The 19698-nt window shown below is 36.1% G+C and overlaps 3 protein-coding genes across 19 annotated transcripts in view; 2 read left to right on the forward strand and 1 right to left on the reverse strand.

Moving 5' to 3' along the window:
* The window catches only part of miga2 (mitoguardin 2), a 46092-nt gene that overhangs the window by 25637 nt on the left and 757 nt on the right, over positions 1-19698 (reverse strand). The window contains exons 1-4 of one of the 9 annotated variants that reach the window (XM_062959907.1): positions 10229-10355; positions 8754-8909; positions 5230-5381; positions 2290-2509 (exon numbers count right to left, since the gene is read on the reverse strand). In XM_062959907.1, coding sequence (XP_062815977.1) covers positions 2290-2509; positions 5230-5381; positions 8754-8909; positions 10229-10262 — 562 coding nt within the window. In that variant the 5' untranslated portion in view covers positions 10263-10355. The other 8 variants (XM_062959913.1, XM_062959904.1, XM_062959908.1 and 5 more) reach the window with 8 other exon arrangements.
* Positions 10464-19698, forward strand: part of sh3glb2 (SH3 domain containing GRB2 like, endophilin B2) — a 28041-nt gene continuing 18806 nt past the window's right edge. For 4 of the 9 annotated variants that reach the window (XM_062959934.1, XM_062959933.1, XM_062959937.1 and 1 more), the window contains exons 1-4: positions 10466-10651; positions 16872-17013; positions 17166-17294; positions 18470-18603. In XM_062959934.1, coding sequence (XP_062816004.1) covers positions 10589-10651; positions 16872-17013; positions 17166-17294; positions 18470-18603 — 468 coding nt within the window. In that variant the 5' untranslated portion in view covers positions 10466-10588. Of the gene's footprint in view, positions 10652-16871; positions 17014-17165; positions 17295-18469; positions 18604-19698 lie in introns of all 9 variants that reach the window. The other 5 variants (XM_062959931.1, XM_062959930.1, XM_062959936.1 and 2 more) reach the window with 3 other exon arrangements.
* The window catches only part of zer1 (zyg-11 related cell cycle regulator), a 244875-nt gene continuing 241100 nt past the window's right edge, over positions 15924-19698 (forward strand). The window contains exon 1 of the mRNA XM_062959902.1: positions 15924-15979. The gene's annotated coding sequence lies outside the window, so the exon portion shown is untranslated. The remainder of the gene's footprint in view (positions 15980-19698) is intronic.

Genomic DNA, 19698 nt, shown 5'->3' on the forward strand with positions numbered 1-19698 from the left:
TCGGTCTAGAAATCAAATAATAATAATAATAATAATAATAATACATAATAATAATATTGTTAGCCACCTTGAGCTCCCATGGGGAGAAAGTCAGTCTAAAAATCAAATAATAATAATAATAATAATAATAATAATGTTCTGGAACACAACACACCAGACATCACAGTTGTGGAAAAGAACAAGGTTTGGATCATTGATGTTGCCATCCCAGGTGACAGTCGCATTGACGAAAAACAACAGGAAAAACTCAGCCGCGATCAGGACCTCAAGATTGAACTGCAAAGACTCTGGCAGAAACCAGTGCAGGTGGTCCCGGTGGTGATGGGCACACCGGGTGCTGTGCCAAAAGATCTCAGCCGGCATTTGGAAACAATAGACATTGACAAAATCACCATCTGCCAACTGCAAAAGGCCACCCTACTAGGATCTGCACACATCATCAGAAAATACATCACACAGTCCTAGACACTTGGGAAGTGTTCGACTTGTGGTTTTGCGAAACGAAATCCAGCATATCTATCTCATTTGCTGTGCCATACAACATCGTTGTGTTGATAATAATAATAATAATGATGATGATGATGATAATGATGAATTCCGCCTGAGGTCGGTCTATAATAATAATAATAATAATAATAATAATAATAATAATAATAATAATATTGTTAGCCACCTTGAGTTCCCATGGGGAGAAAGTCGGTCTAGAAATCTAATAATAATAATAATAATAATAATAATAATAATAATAATAATAATAATAATAATATTGTTAGCCACCTTGAGTTCCTATGGGGAGAAAGTCGGTCTAGAAATCAAATAATAATAATAATGATGAATTCAGACTGAGGTCGGTCTAGAATAATAATAATAATAATAATAATAATAATATTGTTAGCCACCTTGAGTTCCAATGGGGAGAAAGTCGGTCTAGAAATCTAATACAGTAATAATAATAATGATGATGATGAATTCAGACTGAGGTTGGTCTAGAATAATAATAATAATAATAATAATAATAATAATAATAATAATAATAATAATAATATTGTTAGCTGGTTTGAGTGACTATGGGGATAAGGGTGGAATAGCAATAAAGATAAATAAATGTTGATGATGATGATGTTGATGATGATAGCCTCCTAGAGTCCCTATGGCGAGACGGTCAGTGTAGAAATACTATTATTATTATTATTATTAATAATAATAATAATCATGTTAGTTGCCTTGAGTCTGCCAACTGCAAAAGGCCACCCTACTGGGATCTGCACGTATCATTCGAAAATACATCACACAGTCCTAGACACTTGGGAAGTGTTTGACTTGTGATTTTGTGATACGAAATCCAGCATATCTATCTTGTTTGCTGTGTCATACAATATAATAATAATAATAATAATAATAATAATAATAATAATACACAGTCCTAGACACTTGGGAAGTGTTCGACTTGTGATTCTGTGATACGAAATCCAGCATATCTATCTTGTTTGCTGTGTCATAATATAATAATAATAATAATAATAATAATAATAATAATAATATACATCACACAGTCCTAGACACTTGGGAAGTGTTTGACTTGTGATTTTGTGATACGAAATCCAGCATATCTATCTTGTTTGCTGTGTCATACAATATAATAATAATAATAGTAATAATAATAATAATAATAATAATATACATCACACAGTCCTAGACACTTGGGAAGTGTTTGACTTGTGATTTTGTGATACGAAATCCAGCATATCTATCTTGTTTGCTGTGTCATACAATATAATAATAATAATAGTAATAATAACAATAATAATAATAATAATATACATCACACAGTCTTAGACACTTGGGAAGTGTTTGACTTGTGATTTTGTGATACGAAATCCAGCATATCTATCTTGTTTGCTGTGTCATACAATATAATAATAATAATAGTAATAATAACAATAATAATAATAATAATATACATCACACAGTCCTAGACACTTGGGAAGTGTTTGACTTGTGATTTTGTGATACGAAATCCAGCATATCTACCTTGTTTAATGTGTCATAATAAAATAATGTTAGTTGCCTTGAGTCCTTATGGGGAGAAAGATAACAACAACTACTACAATATTGTTACAATACAATAATACATACAATAATATTGCCTTGGGTTCCCTTGGGGAGGAAGGTGGGCTAGAAATAAAATAAGTGACAACAACAACAACAACAACAGAAGGCACATAGATGGGAAAACGGAGCCTCTGAGACGGAAAGGGCTCTTCCGCCTTTTGGTCCGCACCAACGCACCTTTCTTGACGGACGGGCCCCCCCTCCTGGTGGGCAAGATGGGGACGGGGGCCCCGGCCGGCTTGGGGGCCACTTTCTCTGGGGCCGGGGGCAGCGTCTTCCGGTGTCGCCGTCGGCGCTTGAGCTGGTGGGCGGCCAAGGCCAAGGCCACCGTCCCCAGGGCCGTGGCAAAGAGCACCTTCCGGAGGCCCCGGCTCAGGCGCAGCTGCGAGAAAGCCGCCTGCCAACAAGAGGAATTATTATTATTATTATTATTCTGATAATATGCCAATCTTCTCACATCATTATTACTATTATGATTATTATCACAATGTGCCAATGTTCCATCATCATCATTATTTTGACAATGTACCAATGTTTCAACATCATCACCATTATTATTATTATTATTATTATTATTATTATTATCATGATAATGTGCCAATGTTTTCTAACATCATTATTACCATTATGATTATTATGACAATGTGCCAATGTTTCAACATCATCTCAATTATTATTATTATTATTTATTAGCCAATGTTTTCTAACATCATTATTACCATTATGATTATTATGACAATGTGCCAATGTTTCAACATCATCACAATTATTATTATTATTATTTATTAGCCAATGTTTTCTAACATCATTATTACCATTATGATTATTATGACAATGTGCCAATGTTTCAACATCATCACAATTATTATTATTATTATTTATTAGCCAATGTTTTCTAACATCATTATTACCATTATGATTATTATGACAACGTGCCAATGTTCCAACATTATCATCATCATCATCATTATTATTTTGTGCCAATGTTCCCTAACATTATTACAATTATGATTATGACAATGTGCCAATGTTTCAACATCATCACCATTATTATTATTATTATTATTATTATTATTAGCCAATGTTTTCTAACATCATTATTACCATTATGATTATTATGAGAATATGCCAATGTTCCAACATCATCACCATTATTACTATTATTATTATGATAATGTGCCAATGTTTTCTAACATCATTATCACCATTATGATTATTATGACAATGTGCCAATGTTTCAACATCATCATTATTATTATTATTATTATTATTATGATAATGTGCCAATGTTTTCTAACATCATCATTACAATTATGAATATTATGACAATGTGCCAATGTTCCATCATTATTATTATTATTATTATTATTATTATTATTATTATTATTATTATTATTATTAGCCAATGTTTTCTAACATCATTATTACCATTATGATTATTATGACAATGTGTCAATGTTCCATTATTATTATTATTATTATTATTATTATTATTATTATTATATTATAATGTGCCAATGTTTTCTAACATCATTATTACCATTATGATTATTATGACAATGTGCCAATGTTCCAACATTATCATCATCATCATCATCATCATCATTATTATGATAATGTGCCAATGTTTTCTAACATCATTATTACCATTATGATTATCATGACAATGTGCCAATGTTTCAACATCATCACCATTATTATTATTATTATTATTATTATTATTATTATTATGATAATGTGCCAATGTTTTCTAACATCACTATTACCATTATTATTATGACAATGTGCCAATGTTCCAACATTATCATCATCATCATCATCATCATCATTATTATGACAATGTGCCAATGTTTCAACATCATCACCATTATTATTATTATTATTATGACAATGTGCCAATGTTCCAACATCACCATTATTATTATTATTATTATTATTATTATTATTATTATTATTATTATTATTATTATTATTATGTGCCAATGTTTTCTAACATTATTACCATTATGATTATTATGACAATGTGCCAGTGTTTCAACATCATCATCATCATTATTATGACCATGTGCCAATGTTCCAAAATCATTATTATTATTTATACCAGAGGTCCTCAAACTTTTTAAGTGGAGGGCCGATTCATGGTCCCTCAGATTGTTGAGGGGCTGAATTATCATTTGGAAAAAAAAAAACGAACAAATTCCTATGCTCACTGCACATGTCTTATTTGTAGTGCAAAAAAACCCCCCCAACAACAATCATTTATTTATTGGCTACATTTATACCCCACTCTCTCTCACCCCGAAGGGGACTCAGAGTGGCTTACAAGTTGTATGTACATGCAATATATTATTAGCATAGCAAAATATTAGCATTATATATTACTATATTGTACTATACCATTATACCGTAATATTATTCATAATATTACATTTAATATATAATATATAATTAATATTATTATATTATACAATATTATTATGTTGTATTATTATTATTAGCCGCCTTGAGTCCCCTATTGGGTGAGAAGGGTGGGGTAGAAATACTGTAATCAATAAATATTATATTGTATTACATTATAATATTTATTATCAATATTATATGTATACACATTATATTATTACCATATCATTCATTTACAATCTTTCATTTACAATATTGGTAAATGAAAGAACAATACAATATTTAAAAATAAAAATAATGTTAACCAACATACTGTAAACTTATCAGGATTTCAGTGGGAAGTGTGGGCCTGCTTCTGGCCAATGAGATCATCAAGTAGGATTGTTGTTGTTGTTGTGCCTTCAAGTCATTTCAGACTTTGGGCAAGCCTAAGTCTAAAACTGAGGGCGGGGGCCAGGTCAATGGCCTTGGAGGGCCGCATCCGGCCCCCGGGCCTTAGTGTGGGGACCCCTGCCTTATACTGACAATGTGGCAATGTTCCATCATCATCATAATAATAACCATGAATGTTGGTTCTTGACTGTCTTTCCCATCATCTGCCAGCACATGTTTTTCTTCTTCTGCCGTTTGTTTCACTTGCCTCCTGATTTTCTGGGCGTTGTTATTATTCTTATTGGAGGAATCCTAAGCAAAGGCCAAATGTCAATGCGGGGTTACCTGTCCGAAGGTGGAGTAGAGGAAGACGGGGATCTCGGCCACGGTCATGGCCAGCGCCTGCAGCAGCGGCACCCCCTCCGGCCTCTGGAAGGCCATCCTCCACCACGGGGGCCTCGCCCGGACCCAGGCCCCACTCACCTCCGGAGCCCCCCCTGCGCCCAAGAGAGAGGTCAGAATCCTCATTATTAGAATATAAACACATGTCTTCATCTCACCTTCCGTGCCCAGGTCTATACCCTCCCATTACTGACACAGCATTAGACAAATACAGCACTGTCAACAACAACAACAATAATAATAATATCTTTATATCGCACTCTATCTCCCCGAGGGGGGACTTAGGGTGGTTTACAACAGATATCGGCAAACATCAAATGCCGTGAGAAGCTGAACAAAGACAATAACCAACCTCCCAAATCCCAAAAACAAATCCACATCTACATAATAATAATAATAATAATAATAATAATAATACTTTATTTCTAGACTGCCCTCTCTCCCCAGAGGGACTCAGGATAGTTAACATATATAATTATTATTATTATTATTATTACTAGCTGTGCCCGGCCACGCGTTGCTGTGGCAAAGTGGTGGTGGTATTGGTTAAAAATTGTTGTGTAATTTTTATTTGACGTTATTTGCATTTTTTTTATTAATTTTATTGTAAGTTATATTTTTATTTATTATAAGTTATATTTTTATTTATTATTTATTTATTATTTAATGTATTATTAATAAAAATAGAGTAAAATAAATGTAATAGTAGCAACAATAATAGAGAAAAATAATAAATGTAATAATAACAATAATAATAGAGAAAAATAAAAAATGCACCATATATTCTCGAGTATAAGCTGACCCAAATATAAGCCAACCAGGACCCTCACCCGAGTATAAGCCGAGGGGGGCTTTTTCAGTCTTAAAAAAAGGGCTGAAAAACTAGGCTTATACTCAAGTATATACAGTACATTAAAACACACAATTTAAACCAACATAAAACAATAATAAATACAGGAAAATAATGCAAGTAATAATAAATAGAGTAAAATAATAAATGCAAGAATAATAAGAATAATAAGATCAGAGTGAAATAATAAATGTATTATTAATAGTAATAAAAACAGAGTAAAATAAATGTAATAGTTGCGACAACAATAGAGAAAAATAATGAATATAATAATAGAGAAAAATAAAACTAGGCTTATACTCGAGTATATACAGTATATTATTATTATTATTATTATTATTATTACTATTATTATTATTATTACACTATGTAACACAATTTGAAAATTGTTCCATTCCTGCTTTGGAAGTATTATTGCCTGTTTCATTGTGCAGTCCTTACTTTGAAAGTTGTTGTTCTGCTCCCGAAACTTCGTTTTTTGTGTCTGCCACAATGTTAAATTGGGTTGAGATGTTCCTTGCAAAACTGGAGCAAAACGTGCAATGGCAGCTTCATACAATTTTCCCATGTTTTTGTGATAGACACAATTAGGAAATGACATGGATAACCCAGGAACAACAATCATTGTGTTACATAGTGATAAAGGGACAAAGGCAGCTTTTATGGGCCCGTAAATGGTATCTGTATAGAGATACGAGGCAACAACACAAGGAATGCCAAGGTCTCTGCAGTTTCCAGCTTATTAAAAAAATCCAGCTAAAATCCAATAAAAATATTCAGCACCCTCTGACCAGACCTCAAACATGTATATACATGTAAACACATACATGTTGGGTGTTGTTAAAGTCACCTTTATGGACAAAATATCCATTACAAAACTTATGCATGACAACTAATATCGAGAAAATGAGACAAAATATAAACATCTTAAACTCTTAAAAATATATAATGTAATACTAGTTGGATAATTTTTGCATATGTACAGAGACTTTGGGTTCGTTCAGCCTGGATATAAAATACATATGTACAACGCATACATACATACTATACACATATACACTTGCACTGTCCAGTATATAATAAAATAGCAGTTGGTTATATTTTTGCTTATATATGTAGACTTTGGGTTTAGCCTGCTTTAATGTACATATGTACAACACACACACATATATACAAACATATATACTATACACATGTACACACACACCTGCCCTGTCCAATATACATATACACTATATACATTTACACACACACGCACTATCCAATATTTATATAATATGCACATGGATATACACACCTCTCCTGTCCAATATACATATACACTAGACACATATACAGACACACACCTGCCCTGTCCAATACACATATACACTGTACACATGTATACACACACCTGCACTGACCGAAATACATATACACTGTACACATATACACACACACACCTTCCCTGTCCAGTACACATATACACACTATATACACGATACACTATACACATATTCTGTACACATTCCTGCCCTGTCCAATATGCATACACACTACACACATATACACACATAGACATATACACACATAAACAAACACAACTGCCCTGTCTAATTTACATATACACTATACACACCTGCCCTGTCCAATATATACTATATACTATATCCATGTACACACACACCCCTGCCCTGTCCAATATACATATACACTATATGCATATACATACACACCTGCACTATCCAATATACATATACATTATATACATATAAATACACACCTGCCCTGTCCAATATACATATACACTATATACATATACATACACACCTGCCCTGTCCAATATACGTATACACTATATACATTTAAATACACACTTGCACTATCCAATATACATATACATTATATACATATACATACACACCTGCCCTGTCCAATATCCATATACACTATATATATACACACCTGCCCTGTCAAAAATACATATACACTATATACATACACATACACACTTGCACTATCCAATATACATATACATTATATACATACACACCTGCCCTGTCCAATGTCCATATACACTATAGACATATACAAACACACCTGCACTATCCAATATTTATATACATATATAATATACAATATAATATATAATATAATGTACACACACACCTGCCCTGTGCAGTGTACCCTTAAATAGATGTTCTGCCCCTGTCTGGACCCTTTGGGCTCAGCCTGGATGGAATATACCCATGTCCAACATATACATCCATGCATGCATCTACCTACACACCTGCCCTGTCCCCCTAATGCAAGGCAGGCCAATGGGGAGGCTCATTCATGCCCTAAAGAAGGCTCAGCGTGGGCTCCGCTTCAGCCCCATCCCAAGGCAGGCGCAGAGCAGGCGGCAAGGCAGCGAGGCGTGCTTTCCCCCCTTTTTTCGAATGGAAGAGTCCGCCTCCCTTTGGCCCTGAGAGGAATGGGCCAAACCATTCTCCCAAAGAGGGGGAGGCAGGCAAACAAGCTCACCGCTTTCGGAAGGGCAGCCTCTCCTTCCCGGGCGTCGCAACCTAACCTCTACTTACTAACCACAGGGGGCGGGGCTCCGTGGGGAGACCTCAGACTGGCAGGCGGCACTCACCAATAACGGCGCGAGTCTCGCTCCCTCGCAGCGCCCATTGGCCGCAGCGACCGCCTGCTCGGCTGAGAAGCAAATAGAGGAAAGGGGGCGCGGTTCTTGGTTTGGGGAATAAAGGGGCGCGGCCTCCCTTAAAGGGGCAACGCTCCTCCGTGGGGCCTAGGAAGAAAAACAAAACAATGAGATTGATTTTACAAATTAAGCACCAAAACATCCGGTTATACAACAAATTTGGCAGAAGAAGTAGTTCAATATGCAGTAATGTTATGTTGTAATTACTGTATTTACAAATTTAGCACTAAAATATCATGATGTATTGAAAACATTGACTACAAAAATGCGTTGGATAATCCGGAACGTTGGATAAGCGAGTGTTGGATAAGTGAGACTCTACTGTGTGTGTGTGTGTATATATATATATATATATATATATAATAAAATATAATTTACTATTACAGTATTTTCATTTAATTTACCATTATTGTACACTATACACATATTAAATAACAGTAAATATAATTTACTATTATTTTCATTTATTATATTATACATTATACACGTATAAAATAACAGTAAATTATATTTAGTAATATATATATATATATATATATATATATATATAAATATAAAATATAATTTACTATTACAGTATTTTCATTTAATTTACCATTATTATACACTATTCACATATTAAATAACAGTGAATATAATTTACTATTATTTTCATTTAATTTGCAATGATCATTACTATCATTATAACTGCTGGAACCAGAGCAAGCTAACAAATCAAATTACTGTATTTATTTATGATGACACATATTAAATAACAGTGAATATAATTTACTATTATTTTCATTTAATTTGCAATGATCATTACTATCATTATAACTGCTGCAACCAGAGCAAGCTAACAAATCAAATTACTGTATTTATTTATGATGACACATATTAAATAACAGTGAATATAATTTACTATTATTTTCATTTAATTTGCAATGATCATTACTATCATTATAACTGCTGCAACCAGAGCAAGCTAACAAATCAAATTACTGTATTTATTTATGATGACACATATTAAATAACAGTGAATATAATTTACTATTATTTTCATTTAATTTGCAATGATCATTACTATCATTATAACTGCTGCAACCAGAGCAAGCTAACAAATCAAATTACTGTATTTATTTATGATGACACATATTAAATAACAGTGAATATAATTTACTATTATTTTCATTTAATTTGCAATGATCATTACTATCATTATAACTGCTGCAACCAGAGCAAGCTAACAAATCAAATTACTGTATTTATTTATGATGACACATATTAAATAACAGTGAATATAATTTACTATTATTTTCATTTAATTTGCAATGATCATTACTATTATTATAACTGATGCAACCAGAGCAGGCTAACAAATCAAATTATTTATTTATTATTATGATGAAAAGGCCTTGTAAAACTACCTCTCCCAGCACAAACTATTCCTTCTTCTACCATATCTGCAATTTGCTGCCTCTTTTAAATTTTAATATATATATATTATTTGCACCCTTGTTTTTCTACCAGCAGCCATGTCTGGGTGTGGCCACGCCCCCTCAGTGACGTCACGGGCCTTAAAAAAAAAGCCTCCTGCCGCTCCCATAGGCAAGCCCGTCGGGTGACGTCACTGGTGTGGGAGAAGGGCGTTGCCGGCAGAGGGCGCTGGAGAGCAATCCCCATAGGGAAGCCTTGAGCGCCCACCTGCGCAGGTGCAGAAAGGAAAGCAGGCAGGAAGAGGGTCCCGCGCTGTGTCGGCTCCTCCTTTTCCGAGGGGAGATCCAAGGATGGACTTCAACATGAAGAAGCTGGCCTCCGACGCCGGGGTCTTCTTCACCAGGGCCGTCCAGGTGAGCAAGGGGGGCAGGCAGGGAAGGCCACGGGCTTCCTTGCCTGCCTTGCAACATCTGTCCACAGATGTGTCCCTGTCTATCTTGCATCTCTTTCTGCAGGCATAGATTCCCAATGGGCTTCCTGCCTTGCAAGATCTGCCATACACACATGCATAACATAGGTACACATCTAGATCTGTTCCATCTATGTAGGTACATATTTTAGGTATAGATCTGTATATATTATATTATTATTATTTATTTATTTACAGCATTTATATTCCGCCCTTCTCACCCCGAAGGGGACTCGGGGCGGATCACATTATATTATAACTAGCTGTGCCCGGCCACGCATTGCTGTGGCGAAGTCTGGTGGTATGGGAAATAAAGTATTGAGGAATTGGTGGTAGTTAAGGTAAAGGGTAAAGGTGTGGAGTCTAGATAATCCAGCTAAAGCAGATAATATAAGATTATAAATGGGTTATATAGCTCTGTGGAAGGGCCTTGAGTCTACACTGCCATATAATCCAGTTAAAATCTGATAATGTTTATTTTATAGGCAGTGTGGAAGAAGCCTAAGTGAGGCCTAACTCTGCCTGCGCCCTGGGCTGAGTGGGTTGCTAGGAGACCAAGTGGGCGGAGCTTAGTCTTCTAACTGGCAACAATTGGATAAAAACAATTATTCCTCTCCCTCTAATTAGGACTTTATTTTTCTTTTCTTTTTGTTGTATCAACCTAGAGGCGTGGATGATGGGTTGTGTTGTCAATTTTTGAGGTTGTGGGGTGTTTAGTTTTGTTGTTTTGTGGGTCGCCGTGATGCCATCACTCATTTATATATATAGATGCACTAGCTGTGCCCGGCCACGCGTTGCTGTGGCAAAGTGGTGGTGGCATTGGTTAAAAATTGTTGTGTAATTTTTATATCTCTCACATATATAATGTATATTCTTATGTACACATATTCTCTCGCAGATACAGAATATGTATTCTCTTGCATGTCATGTGTATTATTGCACACCTAATGTATACACATACATAACATATTCTCTCCCACATATACAATGTATATTCTCATGTTCACACAATGTATATTCTCATGTAGACTTACATATATATTCTCATGTAAACAATGCATATATTATCATGTACACATACATGTATATTCTCATGTAATGCATATTCTCATGTTCACATAATGTATATTTTCGTGTAGACATACATGTATATTCTTGTGTATACATAATGTATATTTGCATGTAATAATTTATGTTCTAATGTAAATATAATGTATATTTCTGTGTACTTACATGAATATTCTCATGTACACATATAGTGTATTCTCATGTAAATTTTTATGTATATTGTCACCAGTCATATACACATAATGTATATTTTCATGTAAACATATATTCTCATGTAGACATAATGTATACTCTCATGTAAGCAAAATGTATATTCCCATGTACAAATTAATCATTCATTCATTTTAATGCATTTTAGTTGATTAGATTTTTCTTATGCAGTAAGTGTGACTGATTTCGATCTACTACGTCTATTTAATTACTTACTTTTTTGGCTAGTTTACTTTTGTATTGACATGTTTGTTTACTGTTTTGATTTGGTTTGGATTGTTTCTATTGTTTATTCTGGCATTGAATGGGTTGCTTTGATTTTGCCTAGTTTATTATCATTATTACTATTGCTATTATTACTATCATTATTTTATGTTACTGCAAAGCAAGGATAGATGAGTGCTTGCACATTATTATTATCATTACTATGATTACTATTATTTTCTGCTGCCACAAAGGTAGCTTAGTGTATGGACAAAATTATTATTATCAACATTATTATTATCATCATTATTATTTTCATTAATAATAACAATGATAATAGTAATTATCATTATTATGTGATGCAAGGGTAGCTAAGTGTTCGCACATTATTATTATTACTGTATTACGATTATTTTCTTCTGCTGGGTGTTTGCACAACATTATGGACATTATTATTATCATTATTATTTTCTGCTGCTGCAAAGCAAGGGTAGCTAAGTGTTTGCACATTATTATTATTACTATTGTTTACACAACATTATTATCATCATCATCATTACTACTATTTTCTGCTGCTGCAAAGCAAGGATAGCTGAGTGTTTGCACATTATTATTATTATTGTTATTATTACTATTATTTTCAGCTGCTGTTTGTACAATATTATCATTATTATCATCGTCATCATTATTATCATCATCATTATTACTATTATTTTCTGCTGCTGCAAAGCAAGGGTAGCTGAGTGTTTGCACATTATTATTATTATCATTATTATTACTATTGTTTACACAACATTATTATTATCATCATTATTATCATTATCATTATTACTATTATTTTCTGCTGCTGCAAAGCAAGGGTAGCTGAGTGCACATTATTATTATTATTGTTTACACATTATTATTATCATCATTATTATCATTATCATTATTACTATTATTTTCTGCTGCTGCAAAGCAAGGGTAGCTGAGTGTTTGCACATTATTATTATTATTGTTTACACATTATTATTATCATCATTATTATCATTATCATTATTACTATTATTTTCTGCTGCTGCAAAGCAAGGGTAGCTGAGTGTTTGCACATTATTATTATTATTGTTTACACATTATTATCATCATCATTATTATCATTATCATTATTACTATTATTTTCTCCTGCTGCAAAGCAAGGGTAGCTGACTGTTTGCACATTATTATTATTATTATTATTGTTTACACATTATTATTATCATCATCATTATTATCATTATCATTATTACTATTATTTTCTGCTGCTGCAAAGCAAGGGCACCTGAGTGTTTACACATTATTATTATTATCATCATCATCATCATCATTATTTTCAGTTGCTTCAAAGCAAGGATAACTGAATCCTTGCGCAACATTATTATTATTATTATTATTATTATTATTATTATTATTATTATTATTATTATTATTCCCAAATGCCATCTGCCTGCTCTCTGCTGCTCCATCCGCCCCCATTCGTTGCTTGAGCTGCAGTCCCATCATGATGATGATGATGATGATGCATCTTCCCTGCAAAAAAAAAAAAGGGCTCATAGGGAACCATTGCAACCGGATGACACCGGGGAGGCTTTCAGTGCTCGCTCATCCGGAGCCAGTCTGCAGTGCCGCTCGGCTTTTTAAGAGTTTTAATCCAGATTTTTTAAAAAATAAATCCTTTGGGCCAGGCCTGCTCTGCCTCGGCTGGCATCCGGGCTGCATTTCGAGGAGGGAACCGAATCCTGGCATGAAATATTGATTTCTTGAGCCGCCTGCCCGTCTCTGGAGGGCTGCATTATTCATGGCCAGCTGGCCCCGCTTTCCGTTGGAAGCAAAGCTGAATTTCAGGCTGGAAACCAGGACCGAGTATGCGTCTGGAGCGCATTTGGGCCTCTTCTTTGGAAGGGACATGCCTCGTGGCTAGGAAGTCAAAATCTCTCATTATTATTATTATTATTACTATTATTATTATTATCATCCCATTTTCCTCTCCTAAGGAGACTCAAATACAATTCATTATTGCTATTATGACTCTGGATTAATGTGTCCCATGGCTAGGAATATATATATATATATATATGTGTATTTATATATATGTATATACTAGCTGTGCCCGGCCACGCGTTGCTGTGGCGAAGTATGGTGGTATGGGAAATAAAATATTGAGGAATTGGTGGTAGTTAAGGTCAAGGGTAAAGGTGTGGAGTCCAGATAATCCAGTTAAAGCAGATAATATAAGATTTTAAACGGGTTATATAGCTGTGTGGAAGGGCCTTGAGTCTGCACTGCCATCTAATCCAGTTAAAATCTAATAATCTGTATCTTATAGGCAGTGTGGAAGAGGCCTAAGTGAGGCCTAACTCTGCCTGTCCCCTGGGTGAGTGGGTTGTTAAGAGACCAAGTGGGCAGAGCTTAGCTTTCTAACTGGCAGCAATTGGCAGCTGTGTGGAGGGGCCTTGAGTCTACACTGCCATCTAATCCAGTTAAAATCAGATAATCTGTATCTTATAGGCAGTGTGGAAGAGGCCTAAGTGAGGCCTAACTCTGCCTGTCCCCTGGGCTGAGTGGGTTGTTAAGAGACCAAGTGGGCAGAGCTTAGCCTTCTAACTGGCAGCAATTGGATAAAAACAATTATTCCTCTCCCTCTAATTAGAACTCTATTTTTCTTTTCTTTTTCTTGTATCAACCTAGAGGCATGGATGATGGGTTGTGTTGTCAGTTATCGAGGTTGTGAGGTGTTTAGTTTTGTTGTTTTGGCGGTCGCCAGGATTCCATCACTCTTTTATATATATATAGATATATATATATACACACACACAATATAATTTACAATAATATATAAACATATTGTATATACATAATATATTCATAATATTATATTGTAATACAATATACTAATAATACAATATAATATTAATTATATATTATATTTTACATGTAATATTACTAATAATATTACAATATATTGACACAGTACAATATAGTAATTTATTACTAGTATTGCATTATGCTAATATAATATTGTATGTAAATGTAATTTGTAAGCCGCTCTGAGTCCCCTTCGGAGTGAGAAAGGCGGCATATAAATGTAGCTAATAAATAAATAAATAAATAAGAAGGAAGTCATAAATTATTATTATTATTATTATTATCATTATCATCATCATCATCATCATCATCCCTTTTTCCTCTCCTAAGGAGACTCAAATACAATGCATTATTATTATGCCTCTGGATTAATGTGTCTCATGGCTAATTTATTATTATTATTATTATTATTATTATTATTATTATTATTATTATTATTATTATGACACAGCAAACAAGATAGATATGCTGGATTTCATATCACAAAACCACAAGTCGAACACTTCCCAAGTGTCTAGGACTGTGTGATGTATTTTCGGATGATGCTCGCAGATCCCAGCAGGGTGGCCTTTTGCAGTTGGCAGATCGTGATTTTGTCAATGTCTATTGTTTCCAAATGCCGGCTGAGATCTTTTGGCACGGCACCCAGTGTGCCCATCACCACCGGGACCACCTGCACTGGTTTCTGCCAGAGTCTTTGAAGTTCAATCTTGAGGTCCTGAGAGCGGCTGAGTTTTTCCTGTTGTTTTTCGTCAATGCGACTGTCACCTGGGATGGCAACATCAATGATCCAAACCTTTTTCTTTTCCACAACTGTGATGTCTGGTGTGTTGTGTTCCAGAACTTTTGTCAGTCTGGATTCGGAAGTCCCACAGTATCTTTGCGTGCTCATTTTCCAAGACTTTTGCAGGTTTGTGATCCCACTAGTTCTTTGCTGCTGGGAGGTGGGACTTGAGGCATAAGTTCCAATGGATCATTTGGGCCACACAGTTGTGCCTCTGTTTGTAGTCTGTCTGTGCAATTTTCTTACAGCAGCTGAGGATATGATCCATGGTTTTGTCGGTTTCCTTGTACAGTCTGCATTTTGGGTCATCAGCTGATTTTTCGATCTTGGCCTTGATTGCCTTTGTCCTGATGTCTTGCTCCTGGGCTGCAAGGATCAGGCCTTCTGTCTCCTTCTTCAGAGTCCCATTATTATTATTATTATTATTATTATTATTATTATTATTATTAATTGCATTTGTCCTGATGTCTTGCTCCTGGGCTGCAAGGATCAGGCCTTCTGTCTCCTTCTTCAGAGTCCCATTATTATTATTATTATTATTATTATTATTATTATTATTATTATTATTATTAATTGCATTTGTCCTGATGTCTTGCTCCTGGGCTGCAAGGATCAGGCCTTCTGTCTCCTTCTTCAGGGTCCCATTCGTGAGCCAGAGCCAGGTCTTCTCCTTATCAGCTTTTCCTTCAATTTTGTCAAGGAACTTTCCATGCAGTGTTTTGTTGTGCCAGCTGTCAGCTCTAGTTTGTAGTGCGGTTTTCTTGTACTGTTTTTTTGTCTGCTGTGCTTTGAGGAGTTTCTGATTTTTGACTTCAATCAAAGCAGGTTCTTCACTTTGCTTTTACATCTTCTGCCAGGGCATGTTCTTCTTCTTTGACTGCTTGTTTGACTTGTAAGAGTCCTCTGCCCCCTGATCTTCTAGGCAGATATAGCTATTATATTATTATTATTATTATTATTATTATTATTATTATTATTATTATTATTATTATTATTATTATGTTCTTCTCCTCTGCAGTTCACGGAAGAGAAGCTGGGCCAGGCGGAGAAGACCGAATTAGATGCGCATTTTGAGAACCTCCTGGCGCGTGCGGACAGCACCAAGAACTGGACGGAGAAGATCCAGCGCCAGACGGAGGTCCTGCTGCAGCCGAACCCAAGTAAGTCCCTATTTTGCTGCGGGATGAGCTTGGGTTGACAAACATGGGTTTTGGACCCGGCCAAACTGCTCAATGACGCCGGATCCTGGTAGTAATAAGGTCGTTGAGTCGCCTTATTGAGTCCATGGGTCTTCTCCTCTTTTGGTCTCCAGGCACCCGGGTGGAGGAGTTCCTCTACGAAAAGCTGGACCGGAAGGTCCCTTCTCGGGTCACCAACGGTGAGCTCCTGGCCCAGTACATGATCGAGGCCGCCAACGACTTTGGCCCAACATCCCCCTACGGTGAGTGGAAAACGGGTTGCTTCCTCTTGGGATTTGGTGGGTGTCCCGTTGCCTTTTGTGATGGAGTTGGATAGGGTCGGATGGGTGTCTTGTTGCCTCTTGGGATGGTCAAATAGGATTGGATGGGTGTCTTTGCCTCTTGGGATGGTCAGATAGGATCAGATGAGTGTCCCTTTGCCTCTTGGGATGGTCAAATGGGTCGGATGAGTGTCCCGTTGCCTCCTGCGATGGTCAGATAGGATCAGATGGGTTTCCCATTGCTCTTGGGATGGTAAAATAGGATCGGATGGGTGTCCCATTGCCTCTTGGGATGGTCAAATAGGGTCAGATGAGTGTCCTGTTGCCTCCTGAGATGGTCATATAGGATTGGATGGGTGTCCCATTGCCTCTTGGGATGGTCAGATGAGTGTCCCGTTGCCTCTTGGGATGGTCAAATAGGGTTGGATAAGTGTCCCTTTGCCTCTTGGGATGGTCAAATGGGTCGGATGAGTGTCCCGTTGCCTCCTGCGATGGTCAGATAGGATTGGATGGGTGTCCCATTGCCTCTTGGGATGGTCAGATGAGTGTCCCGTTGCCTCTTGGGATGGTCAAATAGGGTCAGATGAGTGTCCCGTTGCCTCTAGCGATGGTCAGATAGGGTTGGATAAGTGTCCCTTTGCCTCTTGGGATGGTCAAATGGGTCGGATGAGTGTCCCGGTGACTCCTGCGATGGTCAGATAGGGTTGGATGAGTGTCCTGTTGACTCCTGAGATGGTCAGATAGGATTGGATGGGTGTCCTGTTGCTCTTGGGATGGTCAAATAGGGTCCAATGAATGTCCCGTTGCCTCTTGGGATGGTCAGATAGAGTCAGATGAGTGTCCCGTTGTTCTTGCGATGGTCAAATAGAGTCAGATAGGTGTCCCGTTGCCTCTTGGGATGGTCAGATAGGGTTGGATTGGTGTCCCGTTGCCTCTTATGATGGTCAAATGGGGTCAGAAGAGTGTCCTATTGCCTCTTGGGATGGTCACATAGGGTCGGGTAGGTGCCCCGTTGCGTTCTAGAAGACGGGGAGAGGGTTCGAATGGAAGTCCCTCTTTAACGGAAAGCCCATGCATCGTGGTCCTTAGAATCATAGAATCATAGATTCTTCCTTCCTTCCTTCCTTCCTTCCTTCCTTCCTTCCTTCCTTCTGCAGGGAAAACCCTCATCAAAGTGGGTGAGACGGAGCGGCGCTTGGGTGGTGCTGAGCGGGACTTCATCCACTCGGCTTCCATCAACTTCCTGACCCCGCTGCGCAACTTCCTGGAGGGCGACTGGAGGACCATCTCGGTATGTGGAACCCATCATCATCCTCATCATCCTCATCTTTCCCTGTCGTGTCCTGTAATCTCTGCCATCATTTGATCCATCCAAGCACTTATTCCCATCTCAAAACAGCGCCTTAACTATTAAGTTATATTTGGAGGATACGCTCATGCATTATGTATAGGAAATGTATTATTATGGAGTAGAGCGTTTCCAATAAAACCTGTTTAGACTTGGCTCCCATCCATTGTAAAGATGAAAGTAAACAAACCCCACAGTCCTTTTGGTCTTAAGCATTTTAGACGATGGAGACTCCAGTCGTTGACTCCACTTCCTATTCTTTCGTTCTTGCTGCTCAGTCACTCTTGCTTTGCATCAGAAAATAATAATAATAATAATAATAATAATAATAATAATAATAATAATAAAGTTGTGCAAACACTCAGCAACTCTTGCTTTGCAGTAGCTGAAAATATTAATGATAACAGTGTGCAAATGCTCAGTCACTTTCGCTTTGCAGTAGCTGAAAATATTAATAATAATAATACGCAAATGCTCAGTCACTCTTGCTTTGCATCAGAAAATAATAATAATAATAAAGTTGTGTGAACATTCAGCTACCCTTGCTTTGCATCAGAAAATAATAATGGTAATGATGTTGTGCAAACACTCGGCTACCCTTGCTTTGCAGTAGCTGAAAATATTAATGATAATAAGAATATGCAAATGCTCAGTCACTCTTGCTTTGCATCAGAAAATAATAATAATAATAATAATAATTATTATTATTTGTGCAAACACTCAGCTACCCTTGCTTTGCAGTAGCTGAAAATATTAATGATAATAAGAATATGCAAATGCTCAGTCACTCTTGCTTTGCATCAGAAAATAATAATAATAATAATTATTATTATTATTATTTGTGCAAACACTCAGCTACCCTTGCTTTGCAGTAGCTGAAAATATTAATGATAATAAGAATATGCAAATGCTCAGTCACTCTTGCTTTGCATCAGAAAATAATAATAATAATAATAATTATTATTATTATTATTTGTGCAAACACTCAGCTACCCTTGCTTTGCAGTAGCTGAAAATATTAATGATAATAAGAATATG

This window comes from Anolis carolinensis, unplaced genomic scaffold (assembly GCF_035594765.1).
Source record: "Anolis carolinensis isolate JA03-04 unplaced genomic scaffold, rAnoCar3.1.pri scaffold_7, whole genome shotgun sequence".
Classification (NCBI taxonomy): Eukaryota; Metazoa; Chordata; class Lepidosauria; order Squamata; family Dactyloidae; genus Anolis; species Anolis carolinensis.